Source organism: Salarias fasciatus (genome assembly GCF_902148845.1).
Source record: "Salarias fasciatus chromosome 23 unlocalized genomic scaffold, fSalaFa1.1 super_scaffold_20, whole genome shotgun sequence".
NCBI classification, from domain to species: domain Eukaryota; kingdom Metazoa; phylum Chordata; class Actinopteri; order Blenniiformes; family Blenniidae; genus Salarias; species Salarias fasciatus.
In genome coordinates, this window is record NW_021941230.1 from 8,456,133 (window position 1) to 8,472,015 (window position 15,883).

Consider the following 15,883-nt stretch of genomic DNA (forward strand, 5'->3'; position numbering starts at 1 on the left):
CTTTACCAGGGCTTTAATCTTGAAAAGCACACCGGGAAGAACACACACAACAATGGCTCACAGGCCCGAAGTTATGGTGGCAGCAACCCCACCCGTTCACGGTCCAACACATGAAGTAACGAAAATAAACGCAGAACACAAACACTTGCCCTCAAAGCCCCGAACGAGCACACCGCAATAGCGACCCGCCTGGTAGCTACAGTATATAGAGTTGGGAAGACCACGTGACCTACACGCAATGCATGATGGACAGGGGAGACCGGCAAATGTAAACTTTAGAGATGGGAAGTGTGACGTCACTGCCACAAATAGTCATGGGATAGGTTGTCACACTTTCCATCTCTATTGCCGATCTTTTCAGATGCGCGCACACACACACACACACACACACACACACACACCACACTTTGCCCTACCAAGTATTTTCAAATAGAAATGCCACTGCTCAAAAGTCACTTTTGCCAGCAGCTGCCCCCCCACACACTTTTCAAAACAAACTGACGCCCTTGATCATATAACAGCTTCATCTCTCACTTTACGTTTCCACCTACAGGAATAAAAGAAAAGACATTTAGAACACGGCATGGATGAAATATCAGCATGTTAACAAATTCCAAGAAAAAGATTAACATAGTGTGAAAAATTCATCTAACCTCTTGTGTATCCCTGCAACCACCGCAACAATAACGCAGACCATGACCGTAACGACACAGACGCTCAACACGACGGCCACGTGAGAATGACCCGTCCCTGCAGAGAGATCACAGATCAGTGAGTGACTCATCAGAGTGCTGCACAGAGGCGGAGCTTTACAACAACACTAGGAAGCAGTCACTAATTATACTATCAGTGGTCAATGGTAACAGTTCTGGACTGAACAATATGTTTCCTGTGATAACTTACAGTAACCTTTATGAGGCAGCTGAAATTTGCAAAGTGGAAGCATCATGACCTGAGGCTGCTTCACATCATCATTCAAGCCTAAAATAAATCTAAAAGTCATAAGACTGCAAATGAGGGGAAAATGAACGTCCAGAACGCAAATCTCAGAGTTCACTCACTTTTTACACCTACACTGTCCATGTTGTGTGTTCAATAAAGACCTAAATATTTCATTTTAATTTAATTACTGAATTAAATACATTTCTTTTGATTTTAATTTAAGAAAGTTTTAGGCCTGATATGCAAAGACTCTGTGTCAGTCATGTCAAACAGACTGCAGGTTTCAATTAAATGACTGATATGTAGTGCAAACAGGAGTATTGCAAGGAAGGTCTTGCTTTAGATCCTGTTTATACGAGAACAAACTGTGCATGTTTCTGGGTGTTTCTATGCGCGATTTGATGGAGATGTGACGCTCATGAAATCTCAGTCACATTTCATGTAGTTTTGTTTATTTTGAAGGTATTATTTCTGTAAATGTGATTTGTGAATACAAGCCGAAATGATTAATTATTGCTTCTTCTAAGGCCGTGTTTCCACCAGACGCAATGAACGCGACAGCATTTGCGGGACATTTGCTAGACGCGCGTGTCATCGCTGGTACAAATCTGCAAAAAAGCCTCGCCGCTCGTCACGGCATCACGTCACTCCAAGCCCGCCAATCATTTCACTATCGAACATGGGAGTGTGTGTGTGCGCGCATGCATGTTGATCGATGGTGCAGTTTTTGTTCTTTTTTTGTTTTTATGACTGTTTTTACTGTTCAGCACTTTGCGTTGTTTTTATGAATATGAGAAGTGCTTTCACAATTAAAGACTGAGATTGAGATGCTCCGCCTGCCACCATCGCTGCTCTGTATTCGGCATGGGGACGTCAGCTCCGGCTGCGGCCGAGGCGCCGGCATCTCTTCTGGCTGCATGCTACACTACGGAGGCGGTTATGAGCTCGGTGAGTTCCACCGTCTTCTGTAGGAGCTGCACCTGGACGGCCGGTTCCAGAACTGCTTCAGGCTGACGCCTGGTTTCCACCAGAAGCGGTGAACAAATGAAATTGGGCACTTCGCTTGCCGCTCGCCTTGGCATCTCGCCAACTGCTCTGCGTGGTCGGGGCCCTGCATGCCCTACGTCAGAACGTCGGTGACGACCTCCAAGCTGATAGGCTGTCCTGACAGGCCCATTTTTCGCTGGAAACGCTCGCGCCGGCCGCCCGCTGCGTCATTACATTGACTTTGTATGTAATCTCATTGCACGAAAAATTCGAGCCGCGTTTGGTGGACACACGGGGTAAGAGCAAAGAAAATTCTCTTCATATGAGACACTTAGTTATTCAGTGTCACCAGTAGGAGGTAGTGGTGCCTTGTCTCTCCTTGCGAATGAACCCATGTGCATTTTCTCATTCTTTTGAGCGAAGCTACACTGCACTACATGCAATGGTTGCCAGTCTCATTTGTCCTGTTTTACAGGTTAGTGGAGTGCAAATACTCATAAAACGAACTCACACTTGTGGTTAAGTGTTTAGAGAAGATGATCATTTGAGTTTGTTTATGTTCTGAGTATATTTGATGGTGTTTTTTCTGAATGAGATACGTATTTCCTCCGAGCGTCGCATGTGGCCTAAGAAGGTGCAGCGCTGTAGTTTTTCTTTATGACCAAAACGAGGTATTAATTTATGGCTCCAGCACATTTTATTTTAGGTTAAAGGTCATTCTTATGGGTACTGTATACTGTTGATGTGTAAATAAGTTATGCGTTACAGTAATATCTTCATGTGATTGTTGGAAAATTGTTAAAATTTACCAACTTTGTCTTCAGCTCATGTAATCATCCCAGAAATTCCCAGAAAGAGCAATACACTCATGTCTGCAATTTGAACAGGAAGTAAGGTTAATTAAGTTACATTTTCATTAGTTTTGTTGTGAACTGAGTGATGAACAGTTAATTTGACTGAAAAGGAACGTTTTAATGCAGTACTATGCTGGATGCAAGATCATTTTTTTGTGGTAAAATGACACTGTGTTGTTTAAATGAGAAAACAGGATTGGCATGTTGCTGTTCAAAATAAGTTGTGATTGTGTTTCTGATATTATGTTAAAAAGATATGGGAATATGGAAAGGAAAGAATATATTATGGGATTTGAGAATAAATTATTTTGAGCGAAGCTACACTGCACCCAATGCAACGGTCACCAGTCTCATTTGTCCTGTTTTACAGGAATCTTATCTGCTTTACAGGTACTCAGTCTGAGATCTGCTACAGAGACTCCAACTTTAAAGTAACAAAGACGATATTCAGTGGCAAGAAATAAGAATTTTACAACAACAGCTAACAAAGAATTTAAAAAAAGCCAAAAAAATGTCCGATCATAGAGTCTGCCAGTGAAAGTCGTGGGGGGCCAGGTGAGGGAATGCCCCTTCTTACACCTCCCTTTCCTCGTTAATAACCGATGCCATCAAAACATTCTGAACATGATAGATCACATTTGGAATGTTCGGCACATGATCTTCCTGCATGGTGATGTAAACTGACTGTGTGTGGTTGATGTACACACCGTCCTCCGACTCCTCGTGCTGTACAACCAGAGGGATTCTCTCCGTCCTCTGGCCCGGCTTCCCTCTGTTCAGCACACAGTCCACCTGTCCCTTCCAGGGGGCATCAAGCCTCAGCGTGATGCTGCTGCTGCTGATGAAGGTGCGGTCAGCATTTTTGACGGTCTGCGTTTGCTCCGGGCTGGAGGAGGCGACTCCGGAGGGTAGCTCCCACTGAATGCTGGGAGCTGGTTTACCTGTGGCACTGCAGCTGAAGGCCACCTCACTCTGGTGCTCCTCAGCCCCACTGATGGTCTGCATGCTCATGTTGGCCTCTGAGATTCCTTGAATCAGAAGAACAGTCAGCACGGAGGAGCCAGCAGACCTCCCCCCTCATGCTGGGCGAGGAGTGGCGGTGTACCTTGCACTGTGAGGCAGGTCTGCCGGCCTCTGGAGCCGTCGGGGAACACGTTGAAGGAGCAGACGTAGCAGCTCTCGTCCTGCCACGTCACGTCGCTCACAGTGATGGCCGTGGAGTTGAGCGCCGCCTCGGTGAAGAACACTTTCCCCCCGTACGGCTCGTTCACCTGCTGGCCGAAGCGCGGGCTGAAGGTCGCCAGGTTCTCCACGGACTGGTCTGAGAAGAGCCTCTGCCAGGTGACCTGACGCACGCCTGGAGGGAAGACGCCAACAAACGCTGAAAGAGCTGCTATGTATGTAACGCCTTTCACCTGATTCCTATTCCTCATAATAAAAAGCACATAAATATCTTTTACACACACTTTGGCATCGATGATTTACATTCCAATGAGTTTGTGACATACATCTCTACTCTGATTCCTCACCTGTGGGGTCGGCAGAGGAACAGCTGTAATGCGCCTCCCCTCCATACTCTGCTGTTTCATCCCCAAAACCGCTGATCTGTGAGCTGGAGGCTGCAACAAATCACAGCAGAGTGTCAGGAAGTGCATAATGATCCTGAAAATAATCTTTGCTCATAGTTGTATACAAAAAAACTTAGTTAAAACTGGGTGAAAAAATTTCACATTTTTAGAAATATGGAGATATTTCGATTGTTTCTTTATTAAAAACAAGAAAACATTACCTAAACATTCATAATCCTAATATTAACTTGAAGTAATAGCAAGCTAGTGATATGTAGTACTGGTTCTAAATTTTCTCTTTCTCTATCTCTTTTCTTTGAGCCAATCGCTAACCCTCTGAATTCTGCTATTAAAAAAACTAGAGATGTCCCGGTCCCATCACGTGATCGGAAATCGGCCCCGATCACGTGATTACGGACTTGATGGGGATCGGAAGTTTCCTCCCGATTTGGACTCGGTTGGATACATATGTTTATTTTTTCTTTAATTTCCTTTTTAACCCATTGAAGCCAGGCCGCAGTTACGGTAGTGGCGTTGTTGCGCAATTCTATCATTAAACCCGGAAGCGCTGTAGCGCAGTTCTACCATTGACCCGGGTCTTTTTTCTTCTTGGCGCAAATCAGCTGTTTCTTGGGCAATGAAATGCATCAAACCCACACATATGCATAGCTGGTCCTGTTTCCAGGTACAGATCTTGTTGCTGCACTCCCTCGTAACTTTGTATTCAACGTTTCTGGCCACTGCTGCACACTGAAGCAGTAATGCGTGCCCGGCTTTAATGGGTTAAATGAGATGTATTTAGGTTTTCTTGCTACAAAAAGATGTAATTACAGCGAGACGGCAAGATGTGCAACTGTTGTATGCGTAAATAAGCAGTCCTTGCTTGAAGTTCAGGTGCTTTTAATTCAGAAAATAAATCCATAACATGCAGGGAACATAACGAGCAGTAACATCGCACGGCTGGCTTCTTCTCCACTTACACTCTCCTTTTCTTCCTCATGTCCACAGCGCCCTCTGGCGCACAGGCAAGACACCACATATCCCCCTTAATAAGCCAACTTTGTGTATATGAACAGAAATATCCACATTAAATGAAAATAAAATGTCCGTATTACTTCACGCTAAATCTCAACAGGTGCTTTTTTTTTTTTTTTTTCCATTTCAAAACATGCACTTTAGGTTCATGAAACCCCCTTTTTTTTTTTTTTTTACAAAGTAAGAAAACCCTTTTTTTTTTCACAAAATATGACAGTGGCATTGCCAATAACTGACCCGAACAGCATCTCAGACTGAAAGTCTGTAAATCAAGTCACAAGACAAACTTTTACATCTGGCCCTAAGAACAAAACATTGCTCTGTATTCATCACAAAAGTGTGTTGAAAATAACACAAGCAGGATATTAAAAGATTCAAGGTCTGAGCATTTTCTATATAACACCTTCTCATCTTTTCCAAAAATCAGGAAAAACTGAAATCACACAAAGTGAAAACATTGTGACATTTTTAACGTCAGCATCAGAACATGTTTCACACTAAAACAAGTCCATTTCGATGTTTAATCACTCCACATAGTCTTTAGACCACACAGGCAACCTTCTGAACCTGACTGGTCTGGTTGAGCTTGTTGGTATCACTGGTGATGTAGATTCTGGTGTGTCCACCAAGTCCAGAGGTGGCAGTTCACTGTTACTCCCACACTCCAGATGCGGTACAGGTGCGAGATAAGACGCATTCCAGCATCTTCCATCTGACAGCAAATAAGTGTACTGTCCCCTTTTCTCCATCGCTCTGAGTGGTTTGGAAAACTTGCTCTGGGTTTTTGGAAGAATGCCAGGCTTTCTCACTTGGACATAGGACCCACACTGGAAAGACACAGCTGAAGCGCCTCGTTTTCTGTCCGTATATTCCTTGCTCTTTTCCTGCACTTCTCTCACTTGGCGAGCCACCTGTTTTGACAACAGTGTTTTGCGTGTGGTCAGTGGACGTCCAGCCACATTGAGTTTTGTGCGCATCGGTCGACCGTGCAACAGTTCAGCAGGTGAGCGTTGTGTTGTAGAGTGAGGGGTTGCACGATAGACATGTAGAAATTCCCTCATGAATTCTTTCAACGGTCTTCCTTCCAGCGTAGCTGTCTGCAGAGTGTCTTTTAGGCTGCGATTGAAGCGCTCGGTTTCACCATTGGCTCTCGGATAGTAAACTGAAGACTTCCTGTGTACGATGCCTCTGTCACAGAGAAATGATTCAAACTCCTGTGACACAAATTGAGAACCATTGTCGGAGACTAGCTCCTTGGGATCTCCTTCTCTGCTGAAAACTGCTGACAAAAACTGAATCACAGTTTTTGATGTGACCTGTGGGACAAAGGTTAGTTCTGGCCACTTACTGTAGTAATCATGTGTTGGAATAAAAGGCACTGCTTTGGAATGGTTCAGGTCATATCTTACTGGGAGACAGTTCTCTGTAAACGTCGGCTCTTTTTCATCAGCTAAAGCTAGGCTTACGTGTGGAGTTCCCCAGGGCTCTATACTGGGTCCGACTCTGTTTTCTTTATATTTGTTGCCACTTGGCTCAATTTTTAGAAAAATCAAATTTCCTTTCATTGTTTCGCTGACGATATACAGATCTACATGCCACTCACATCTGAAAGTGGGTCATTCCAGTCTCTTCAAAATTGCCTGAAGGAAGTGAAAGACTGGCTGAAATTTAATTTTCTGAACCTAAATGAGAACAAAACTGAAGTAATTGTGTTTGGTGAACCTGTTCCTGCCTTTGACCTCGGAGTTCCTCACAGTTTTTGTGTAAAGAACCTCGGCGTCATCATCGATAGTTCTTTTAAACTAGAGAAGCAAATCAGTGCTGTGGTGAAAGCCAGCTTCTTCCAGCTGCGACTGATCGCCAAAGTGAAATCCTACTTGCCCTCTGACCAGTTGGAAAAATTAATTCACACATTCATTACGGCACGTCTGGATTATTGTAATTCCCTATATCATGGTCTGGACGCTTCATCCATTCGTCGCCTACAGCTGGTACAGAATGCCGCTGCTCGCCTCCTCACAGGGAGAAGGCGCTTCGATCATGTTACTCCTGCACTTCAGTCACTTCATTGGCTCCCTGTGTCTTTTAGAATTCAATTTAAAATTTTACTGCTTGTATTTAAATCTTTGAATGGTCTGGCCCCCGAATATTTGTCTGAAATGTTGTGTTTGTATGCTCCTGTAAGAGCCCTGCGGTCATGTGACCAGCTGCTCTTAACCTGTCCCCGATCGAGACTGAAAACCAGAGGTGACAGGGCGTTTGCGGTCGCTGGACCTAAACTCTGGAATGAGCTCCCTCTGAACATTCGTTCTGCTTCATCTGTTGAGTGTTTTAAGTCTTTGTTAAAATCACATTTATTTGCTCTGGCGTTCAACACAAGCTGAGCTGGACATTTTTGTAAGTTATTGTTTTTAAACTTTTGTATTTTTCTATTGTTTTTTTTTTCTTTTCTATGGTGTTATCAACATGTGCAGCACTTTGGGCAGAGTTTTCTGTATTTAATGTGCTATAGAAATAAACCTTGACCTTGACCTTGACCTAATCAATCAGTGTGATTGCATAACGGCAGTCCATAGGTGCTTTGTCAAAAGGTCCCACCACATCATTGGCTACCTTTTCCCATGCTCCATCTGGGTATGGCACAGGCTGTAAGGGAGTGTTGTGAGTGACTGCGGACTTGTCATGTGACTGACATGTAACACATGCTTTAATGGCTGTTTCGACTTGTGCATCCATCCCTGGCCACCAGTAAGCTTCTCTGAGTCTCTGCTTAGTTCTCACAATACCTTGGTGGGTGTCATGTGCCAATGAAATCATTTTTGATTGGAGAGTGTCTGGTACCACGAGTCGATATGTACCACGCACTATAAAGTCATTCTGTAGTGAAAGTTCATGCCTCAACTTGTAAAATGGCTGTACGTTGGGCATTAAACCTTTTGCAGACTTGGGCCATTTTGAAGTGAGCAGTTCACGCAGCTGTGTCTGTACAGGACATGCAATGCAAGCAGCTTTAAATTCGCATTCAGAAATGGCAGAAAGTACAAAGGTAAGTGCGACCTCTGTGTCGTCCTCTGAGCTTAGTTCTGAGCTCGGCAACGGAAGTCGTGACAAGCAGTCTGCGGCCACATTTTCACATCCTGGTTTGTACTGAATATCATAGTTGAAAGATAACAGTCTAGATGACCATCAAGCAATCCGCATACCTGCTCGTCCTTGACCTTTTGATGCAAGAAGTGTGGTGAGAGGGCTGTGATCGGTGCGTAGTGTGAAGTGTCTCCCCCACAAGTACGTTCTCCATCTTTCTGTCGCCCACACACACCCCAGGGCCTCCTTTCCGACAGTGGAATATTTCCTCTCAGACTGGGTGAGTGTGCGTGATGCAAAAGCAACAGTCTTTTCTGATCCATCCTTATGTATCTGGGTGAGTACTGCACCTAATCCACAGTCAGATGCGTCTGTTGTAACAATGGTTGACAGTTCTGGGTTGAAAAGAGAAAGTGCAGGGCTGTTCACTATGAGCCTCTTTACAGTCTCAAAACTCTGTTGGGCCTCAGGAGTCCATGTGAATGTGTCTGTTCCACGTAACAGTTTCCTGAGCGGTTCCACAACAGCAGCATATCCTGGTATGAATTTGGAGTACCAGGATGTGAGTCCAAGAAATGACCTGAGTTTGGGCAGGTCTGTGGGAGGAGGGGCTTGAGAGACAGCAGTCACATGTGAAGCATCAGGCTGTAGACCTTTATCTGACACTGTGTGCCCTAGGAAAGACAGCTCTGTTTTCCTGAAGTTGCATTTTGAGGGATTCAGTTTAAGTCCTGCTTCGTGAATGCGTCGAAGTACAACTGAAAGTCTTTCATCATGCTCCTCAGGTGTAGTGCCCGCCACAATTATGTCATCAAGGTAGCATTGGACTCCAGGAAGCTCTTTGAGGATGACTGACATCATGCGCTGAAAACAACTGGGTGCTGAGTAGGGGTGGTGAAAAAAATTGATTATTGATTAATCGCGAATATGTTATGGACAAGTACGAATCGATTATTAAATTTTCAAAAATCAATTCATTTCCCATTATTTTATTTTGTAAAAATTAGATCGCGCGTAGAGCGCGGACCGAGTTCCTCAGGTGCGTGCGGCGGCAAGAGCGAGGGAGCGGTGAAATGGAGGAGAAAGCAGCCACTAGCAAGTAGAGGTGTGCTGATACATCGATTATTAGATTAATCGTGATGCGACACATAATGATTCGATTACGATTCATAAATATTTAAAATCGATTATTTTTCATAATAACTAGACGCCAGTAGCACGGACGCCACTTGCGGAACCAAAGTATTGTTCCTGCGCACCACCCGGACATCTGTAGTGACGGACCGGTTAATATGGCGACAGCTAGCTCTTTAGCTACAGTAACAGAGTGTGAGATTCATTCTTCTGGATTAAAAGCTACTGCTAAATGCCAACGCTGCTTTTGCTAAAGAGAAAGTCATTCAAAGTTCTCGTCCACAACATATTCATCCAATAGATATTCGTCCATTTTACACTACACTGGAACAAAAAGCACCGTGTAGCCTCATGTCGCCCCGGAAACAATGAGCTGTTGCGGTGCCGTAAACAAAGCTTTCAGTTCAGAGGTAAACAAAACAACCAAAACATTTATCTCTGTAATATGCCTGAAAGAAGTCCAGAGGTGTTTGGCAGCGTGACGATGTTTATTCCAAGAGCAGGGATCAGAAATATGCGTTAGCATCGGCAGTCGAAAAAACACGCACACAACAACACTGCAGCTCCCGTAGCTCCCGCTGACGTCCCACCACCGCCTAGACATATAGACATAGATATCTAGATGTAGGTGTCTAGATTTGCTGTACGCCAAGTAGTAAATTCAAATTGAACATATATCTGCATATATGACATATCTGCTATTGTTTGCACTTAAGGGAGGTAACTGTTGATCTTTTGTCAACAGGGGCAGCCTTTTGTTGTATTGGCTCTTTAGGCCACAGCTACAGGCACAAAGTTTATGCCATGGTTGCTGATGGACCACTTGACATCAATAAAAAATACTTTTTTTGAATTTGTTTGATTACTTTGATTTATGTATACCGAGAAACAGCTGTACATTGTTTCAAAGTATGAAACGATGTACAGCTAACATTAAAATCTGTTCGGATAGTAAAAGGCTACAATCATACAATATTGCACGCCCCAGCTGCCGAACAAGACAAGGGGGGAAAAAAAAAAAGATTTATGTGTAACTGTTGTGAACCCGTCCCGGCAAGAACACACTCTGAGGCACGTCTGAGATGATGTGATTCTTTATGAGTATAGCTGCAATGAGCACTGCAATGAGCATATGAAAACACAAAAGGCATGTAGTTAGCACTTCTTCTGGCATCTGACATCGGCAGCAGCGGGCTTCAGGACTGCTGAACTTCATCACATATTAGTCTTTTACATTATAATGAAATACATTGGAAGATCTGACTTTCACATTCCTTCTTATAATGGTTTTAACAGTAGACATTTTACCAGGTGATCGTATAGTGGTTTTAACATTAATGCTTTTACAATGAATTTCATACAATTGATCTTAATTAATTTTTAACCATCATCATCCCTTTTTATACTTTTTAGATAGAAAATGTAAGTAAAGAGAAGTAAATACTAAATAGAAAGTACAAGAGAACAACCATTACTCAAAATCAAATCAATAATATATCTTACAGTTCCCCCTAGTGGTCACTAGAAATATTACAATGCACGTTGTTTCCATAATGGCGGATGGCGCAACAAACAATACAACTCTCTGAATGTCTGACTAATTACAATGAATACAAAACATTTAATGCAACAACAACATTTACCTGCAATGAGCATATGAAAACACAAAAGGCATGTAGTTAGCACTTCTTCTGGCATCTGACATCTACAGGAAAAGAAAAGAGTTGACTTATGTAACAAAATAGACCATAACACTAACGTGACTCGTGAGTTACAACAGACACAGAACGAAAATACACTGGACGATTTGTCATGTTAACTTTAGAACATTTTATAACAATATTTTGTAGAGAAGGACCGGAGTCTGTCTTACCGGCAGCAGCGGGCTTCAGGACTGCTGAACTTCCGGTTTCCGGTCACATTCATAGATTTGACAGCTGCCAGTAGATGGCGCTAACTCACTACTCATTGCAGGACAAACTGTATACAGAGACTATTTACATATCTTAGCAGGAATTTCAAAATAATAAATAAGGTAATTCTTCAACCTGTTACATATGTATACCGAGAAACAGCTGTACATTGTTTCAAAGTATGAAGTGGGCACTAAGTGAGGGGGAAAAAAATGCACAAAAAATCATTATAATCGTTTTTATCATTAATATCGTGATAATCGTTGAATAATCGAATCGTAGCACCCTGAATCGTAATCGAATCGAATCGTGAGGTGCCTTAGATGGCACACCCCTACTAGCAAGCAAGCTGAACCTCTCCACACAGGCGCAAATATGTGCGAGTTTATCCAAACTGTGGCAGACGAATGGGGGACGGAGACACATGACCTCGTTCTCGTCACCGACAATGTCTCAAATATTAACCTGGCTGCAGGGCTTGACAACTTTCTACATATCCAATGTTATGCTCACAGCCTAAACCTCGCATGCCAATCAGCTGGAATCCTGCACGGGTCCAATTTTCAAGACCCGCCCCGGCCCGACCCGGGGACGTACAAACCCGCAACCGAACTGCAAACTCACGCATCAGCCCGATGAGTACCGCGACCTGATCCGACCCGTTGAAACACGACCCGCAGCCCAACCCGTAACCCGTATTTAAAGTAATCATTTTGGGTCACAGTGTCTGCATGCATACAGCACATCGCCACAGTTCAGCTGCCAGAGACGAAATAACTCCTGAATGAAGCAGATCTTCCAATAAAAGCCTGACTTCAGTCCTGAATCATCAGCCCTGCTGTTCTTCTCACATACAACTGGAAAAACACTTGTTTGTTACGTTTAATGCTTTTAAACTTTTAATCTCTTAAAGGTAACTTTATGTGTGTGATAGACTTACTTTCTGTCCAGACTGGAGCGGCGTTCAGCAGTTACGAGCCGTGACATGTTTAGAATCCATCGAGGAGAAAAGTAATCCATCAGGGAAACACTGAGGAATGTTTGAACACTTCAGGAACATTACAAAGTGATAGTTGTACATTTTATCCATTTATTTCTCAAATATCTAAATAGCTATTAACTGTTTTGGAAGTGGCGCTTGTCAGACAGCGGCAGACCGTTTGATGCTCTCGTCCAATCAGAAACTGTGTTATTAAATGGCGAAACGCAATTAAACAGCTGAGCCAATGAAGCGACCCTCAGAGAGTAATTAATGACCAAGATAGTTTTCTGTAGTTTGCTCAACTCACTGAAAAGCCCGGAAATTGATGCAGAAGAGACGCGGTGCAGCTGCAGACAATCGCAGCAGAGGAATCACGTCTCAGCGTTTTTAAAATACAAAATACAATGAAATAACAAAAATACAAAACTGATTTCTCCGCTCCGTTTCAAACTCCGCTCCATTCATTCAACCATCGTCAAGCAACCTCACCAAAAAACGTCTTTACAGGAAACAGTGCTATCAAAATAAAAGCATTACATATGAAAACCGGAAGTTGATTTCCGCTTACAGCAAACAAGTATTGGTAGTACAGCTCATTAAAATAAAAGACAGCAATCATGGAAATCGAACATTTAAATGAAATTATGGTTAATTACAAACAGTTTCCATGTCTTGTTTTTTATTCTTTTTTTTACATGTGTTAAGTAAGAACAGATAATTTTGAAGTTACAGAAAGCTCTTTGAATTATTGTTCAATAAAAGAGAAGTTAAGTAATTCAGCAGCCAACTGTTTTAATGGTGCATTATCTTTGTGGTGTATTTGGGTTACTGCTGTCAAATGAAAATCAAGAATCGGTAATCGAGAAAAGCCTGATCGGGTTTTGACTGAGTTGTTAGTGTATTTTGCATATTGCTATTTTTGCAAGTTTTATAGAAATGCATGCAGATTGGGTATTTATTTTTGTTTTATTGATATTTAAGATATTAATTTTTTATAAGTTTATTTTTGATTGTTCTTTCAAGTTGTAGTTTAATAAATACTCAAGTTTTGGAATTATGAATAATCGTGGTTATTAATCGTGATTTCAATATCAACATAATCGTGATTATTATTTTTGCCATAATCGTCCAGCCCTAACAGGAAGCTGGACTGACGATGCTCTTGGTCTGATTTATTCTGCAAACATGGGACAGCAAAGAGAAGCCAAGAAAAACAGCAACGGCATCTGTTTCCGCTCAAACCACAGCATAAGATTTCCAGAAACTGTGTGTGATCGTATAGTGTATATTCTACAAAAGTGAATTTACATATAAAATACACAAATGGTAACATAAAATATTTCTAAAATAATGACATACTTTGCAGACATAAATAAAATGATATAAGTTCAAAATAAATACAAAATTGTCAAAATAACAGCACTTTAACATAGGGGTGGGTGATACTCCAAATTTTGGGATCAACCTGATACCAAGTAATTGCTGGGCCAGTATTGCTGATACCGATTCCGATACTTTTCACTCGTTTCTTTTTTCTTTTTAATTCTGTATATTTTTATTTTTATTTTACATACATCACAGGTAGCAGTAATGCTGTCTGATGCTGTAAAGTAGCTCCCAACAGTTCCTGCTCCTCTTCCTCATCTTAACATTGCCTTAATAAGCCAGTCTGTCTGATCAACAGAAGGAGAAGGGGAGCTGCACACTGAGCCTGAGTGAATTACCTCGCCTGGACAATAAAATACAGGTCCTGTCCGGCAGCCATGCCGTATGCCAGCTTTAAATAAAGGCAGCAGCAGGAGGAGATTCAGTCTCATCCTGCTGCTAACATTAAAATCTGTTCGGATAGTAAAAGGCTACAATCATACAATATTGCACGCCCCAACTGCCGAACAGGACAAGGGGAAAAAATAAAATAAATAATAAATAAATAAAACACAGAACCAAGATTTTAACCAAATAAAAGAAAAAATTTTATTAACCAACACAAGAATACTACAACAATGTTATATTCTGGAAGTTCTCTCTGTCATACTCTATCTTATGTTATGCTGAAATGGCTTTCAATAAAGATAGTGAAGGTCCCTTGTTTTGCCCTAGGTGCCGTGAGTAGTTATACTACAGTAAATAAATAAAAATTAAATTAAAAAAATACCTGAAGATGCACAACAAATAAGACGATAAACAAAACTTTAAAAACATATGCTGTGTCAACACACAGCATCTGGTTCAGAGTCACATGCTGCACATTAAACAACTCCAGTCATCAGTGCAAATATACTGTAAACTGTAGTTGGTTGTCATTCATCACCACCTTTGATATATATATATATATATATATATATATATATATATATATATATATATATATATATATATATATTAGCTCCATTAACACAGTCAGGATTTATTTCAATTGACTAAATATATGAAAACAGTTTAATCACTGCTGAAATGACATTGACCACCAATTGAAAAGCAACGTCAAATTTTGCTGAAAACACCAAAATCTTAACTTGACTTCTCTAAAACCGCTCCCTGGATATTCTGGAGGCTTCTGTTGAAAAGCTTCAGGCAGAGACCCCTGTCTGTGTGTCGGGGTCTGGTTAATCGGGGCTCTCCCTCCTCCTCCCTCCATTTACACTGCTTTTAAATGTTTGTGCAGATTGGTGGTGTTACCACAGCAGCGAATTACCTTCCTGCACACATTACATGATGCAGTGTCTTTGTCTGAAGCTGTGAAATAAGTCCACGCAAAGCTTCTTTATCCATCCACCGTCGCTTTTCCTCACTCGTTGTCTCTCTTTTTCTCTCTCTTTCGCTGCTCCGAACAAGCGACTGAAGTGAGCTAAGGTCCGACAGAGAGGCTGCGTTAACTCTGCCAGAGCAGAAAAAAAACAATCGATCTCAACGTACTGGTATCGATCCGATACCAATACTAACTTTGGTTTCGATACTATTTGGATCGATCCGCCCACCCCTACTTTAACATAGTGGGACCAAAAACAAACCAATAGTGCCATCTAGTGGTGAAAACACAGCACAATACACACATGCTGCAAAAGTGCAGTAACTTTCTCTGAACACTAAACAGACAAATACAGACAAATGGTGCATAAACGGCTCAAACTAAACATACCTGCAAACATGGGGCAGCAAACAGAAGCCATGAAAAACAGCAACAGCATCTGTTTCCGTTCAAACTAGGAAGAAAAAACTCCGTGTTAAAAGACACCGTGACCATGTTTAGAGCCAGCGGCGGCAGCAGGCTAACATCATTAACTCCTACAAACTGACACAAAACGAGCAGAAAAAGAAAATAAAGCTACTATTTCTTGTAGCACTCTGTTCAACACTCATCCGAGCGACTGTACTGAGTAGCTT

The 15,883-nt window shown here is 42.1% G+C and overlaps 1 protein-coding gene and 1 long non-coding RNA gene across 7 annotated transcripts in view; one reads left to right on the top strand and one right to left on the bottom strand.

Moving 5' to 3' along the window:
- LOC115383656 (OX-2 membrane glycoprotein-like) overlaps window positions 1-15,883 on the bottom strand; it is a 22,301-nt gene continuing 6,418 nt past the window's right edge. For all 6 annotated transcript variants that reach the window (XM_030085794.1, XM_030085792.1, XM_030085793.1 and 3 more), the window contains 6 exons: window positions 15,639-15,702; window positions 4,313-4,402; window positions 3,889-4,140; window positions 3,491-3,811; window positions 654-750; window positions 1-547 (listed from right to left, as the gene is read on the bottom strand). In XM_030085794.1, coding sequence (XP_029941654.1) covers window positions 511-547; window positions 654-750; window positions 3,491-3,811; window positions 3,889-4,140; window positions 4,313-4,402; window positions 15,639-15,702 — 861 coding nt within the window. In that variant the 3' untranslated portion in view covers window positions 1-510. The remainder of the gene's footprint in view (window positions 548-653; window positions 751-3,490; window positions 3,812-3,888; window positions 4,141-4,312; window positions 4,403-15,638; window positions 15,703-15,883) is intronic.
- Window positions 8,490-15,883, top strand: part of LOC115383659 (uncharacterized) — a 20,740-nt gene continuing 13,346 nt past the window's right edge. The window contains exon 1 of the long non-coding RNA XR_003930723.1: window positions 8,490-8,500. This is a non-coding gene — a long non-coding RNA (uncharacterized LOC115383659). The remainder of the gene's footprint in view (window positions 8,501-15,883) is intronic.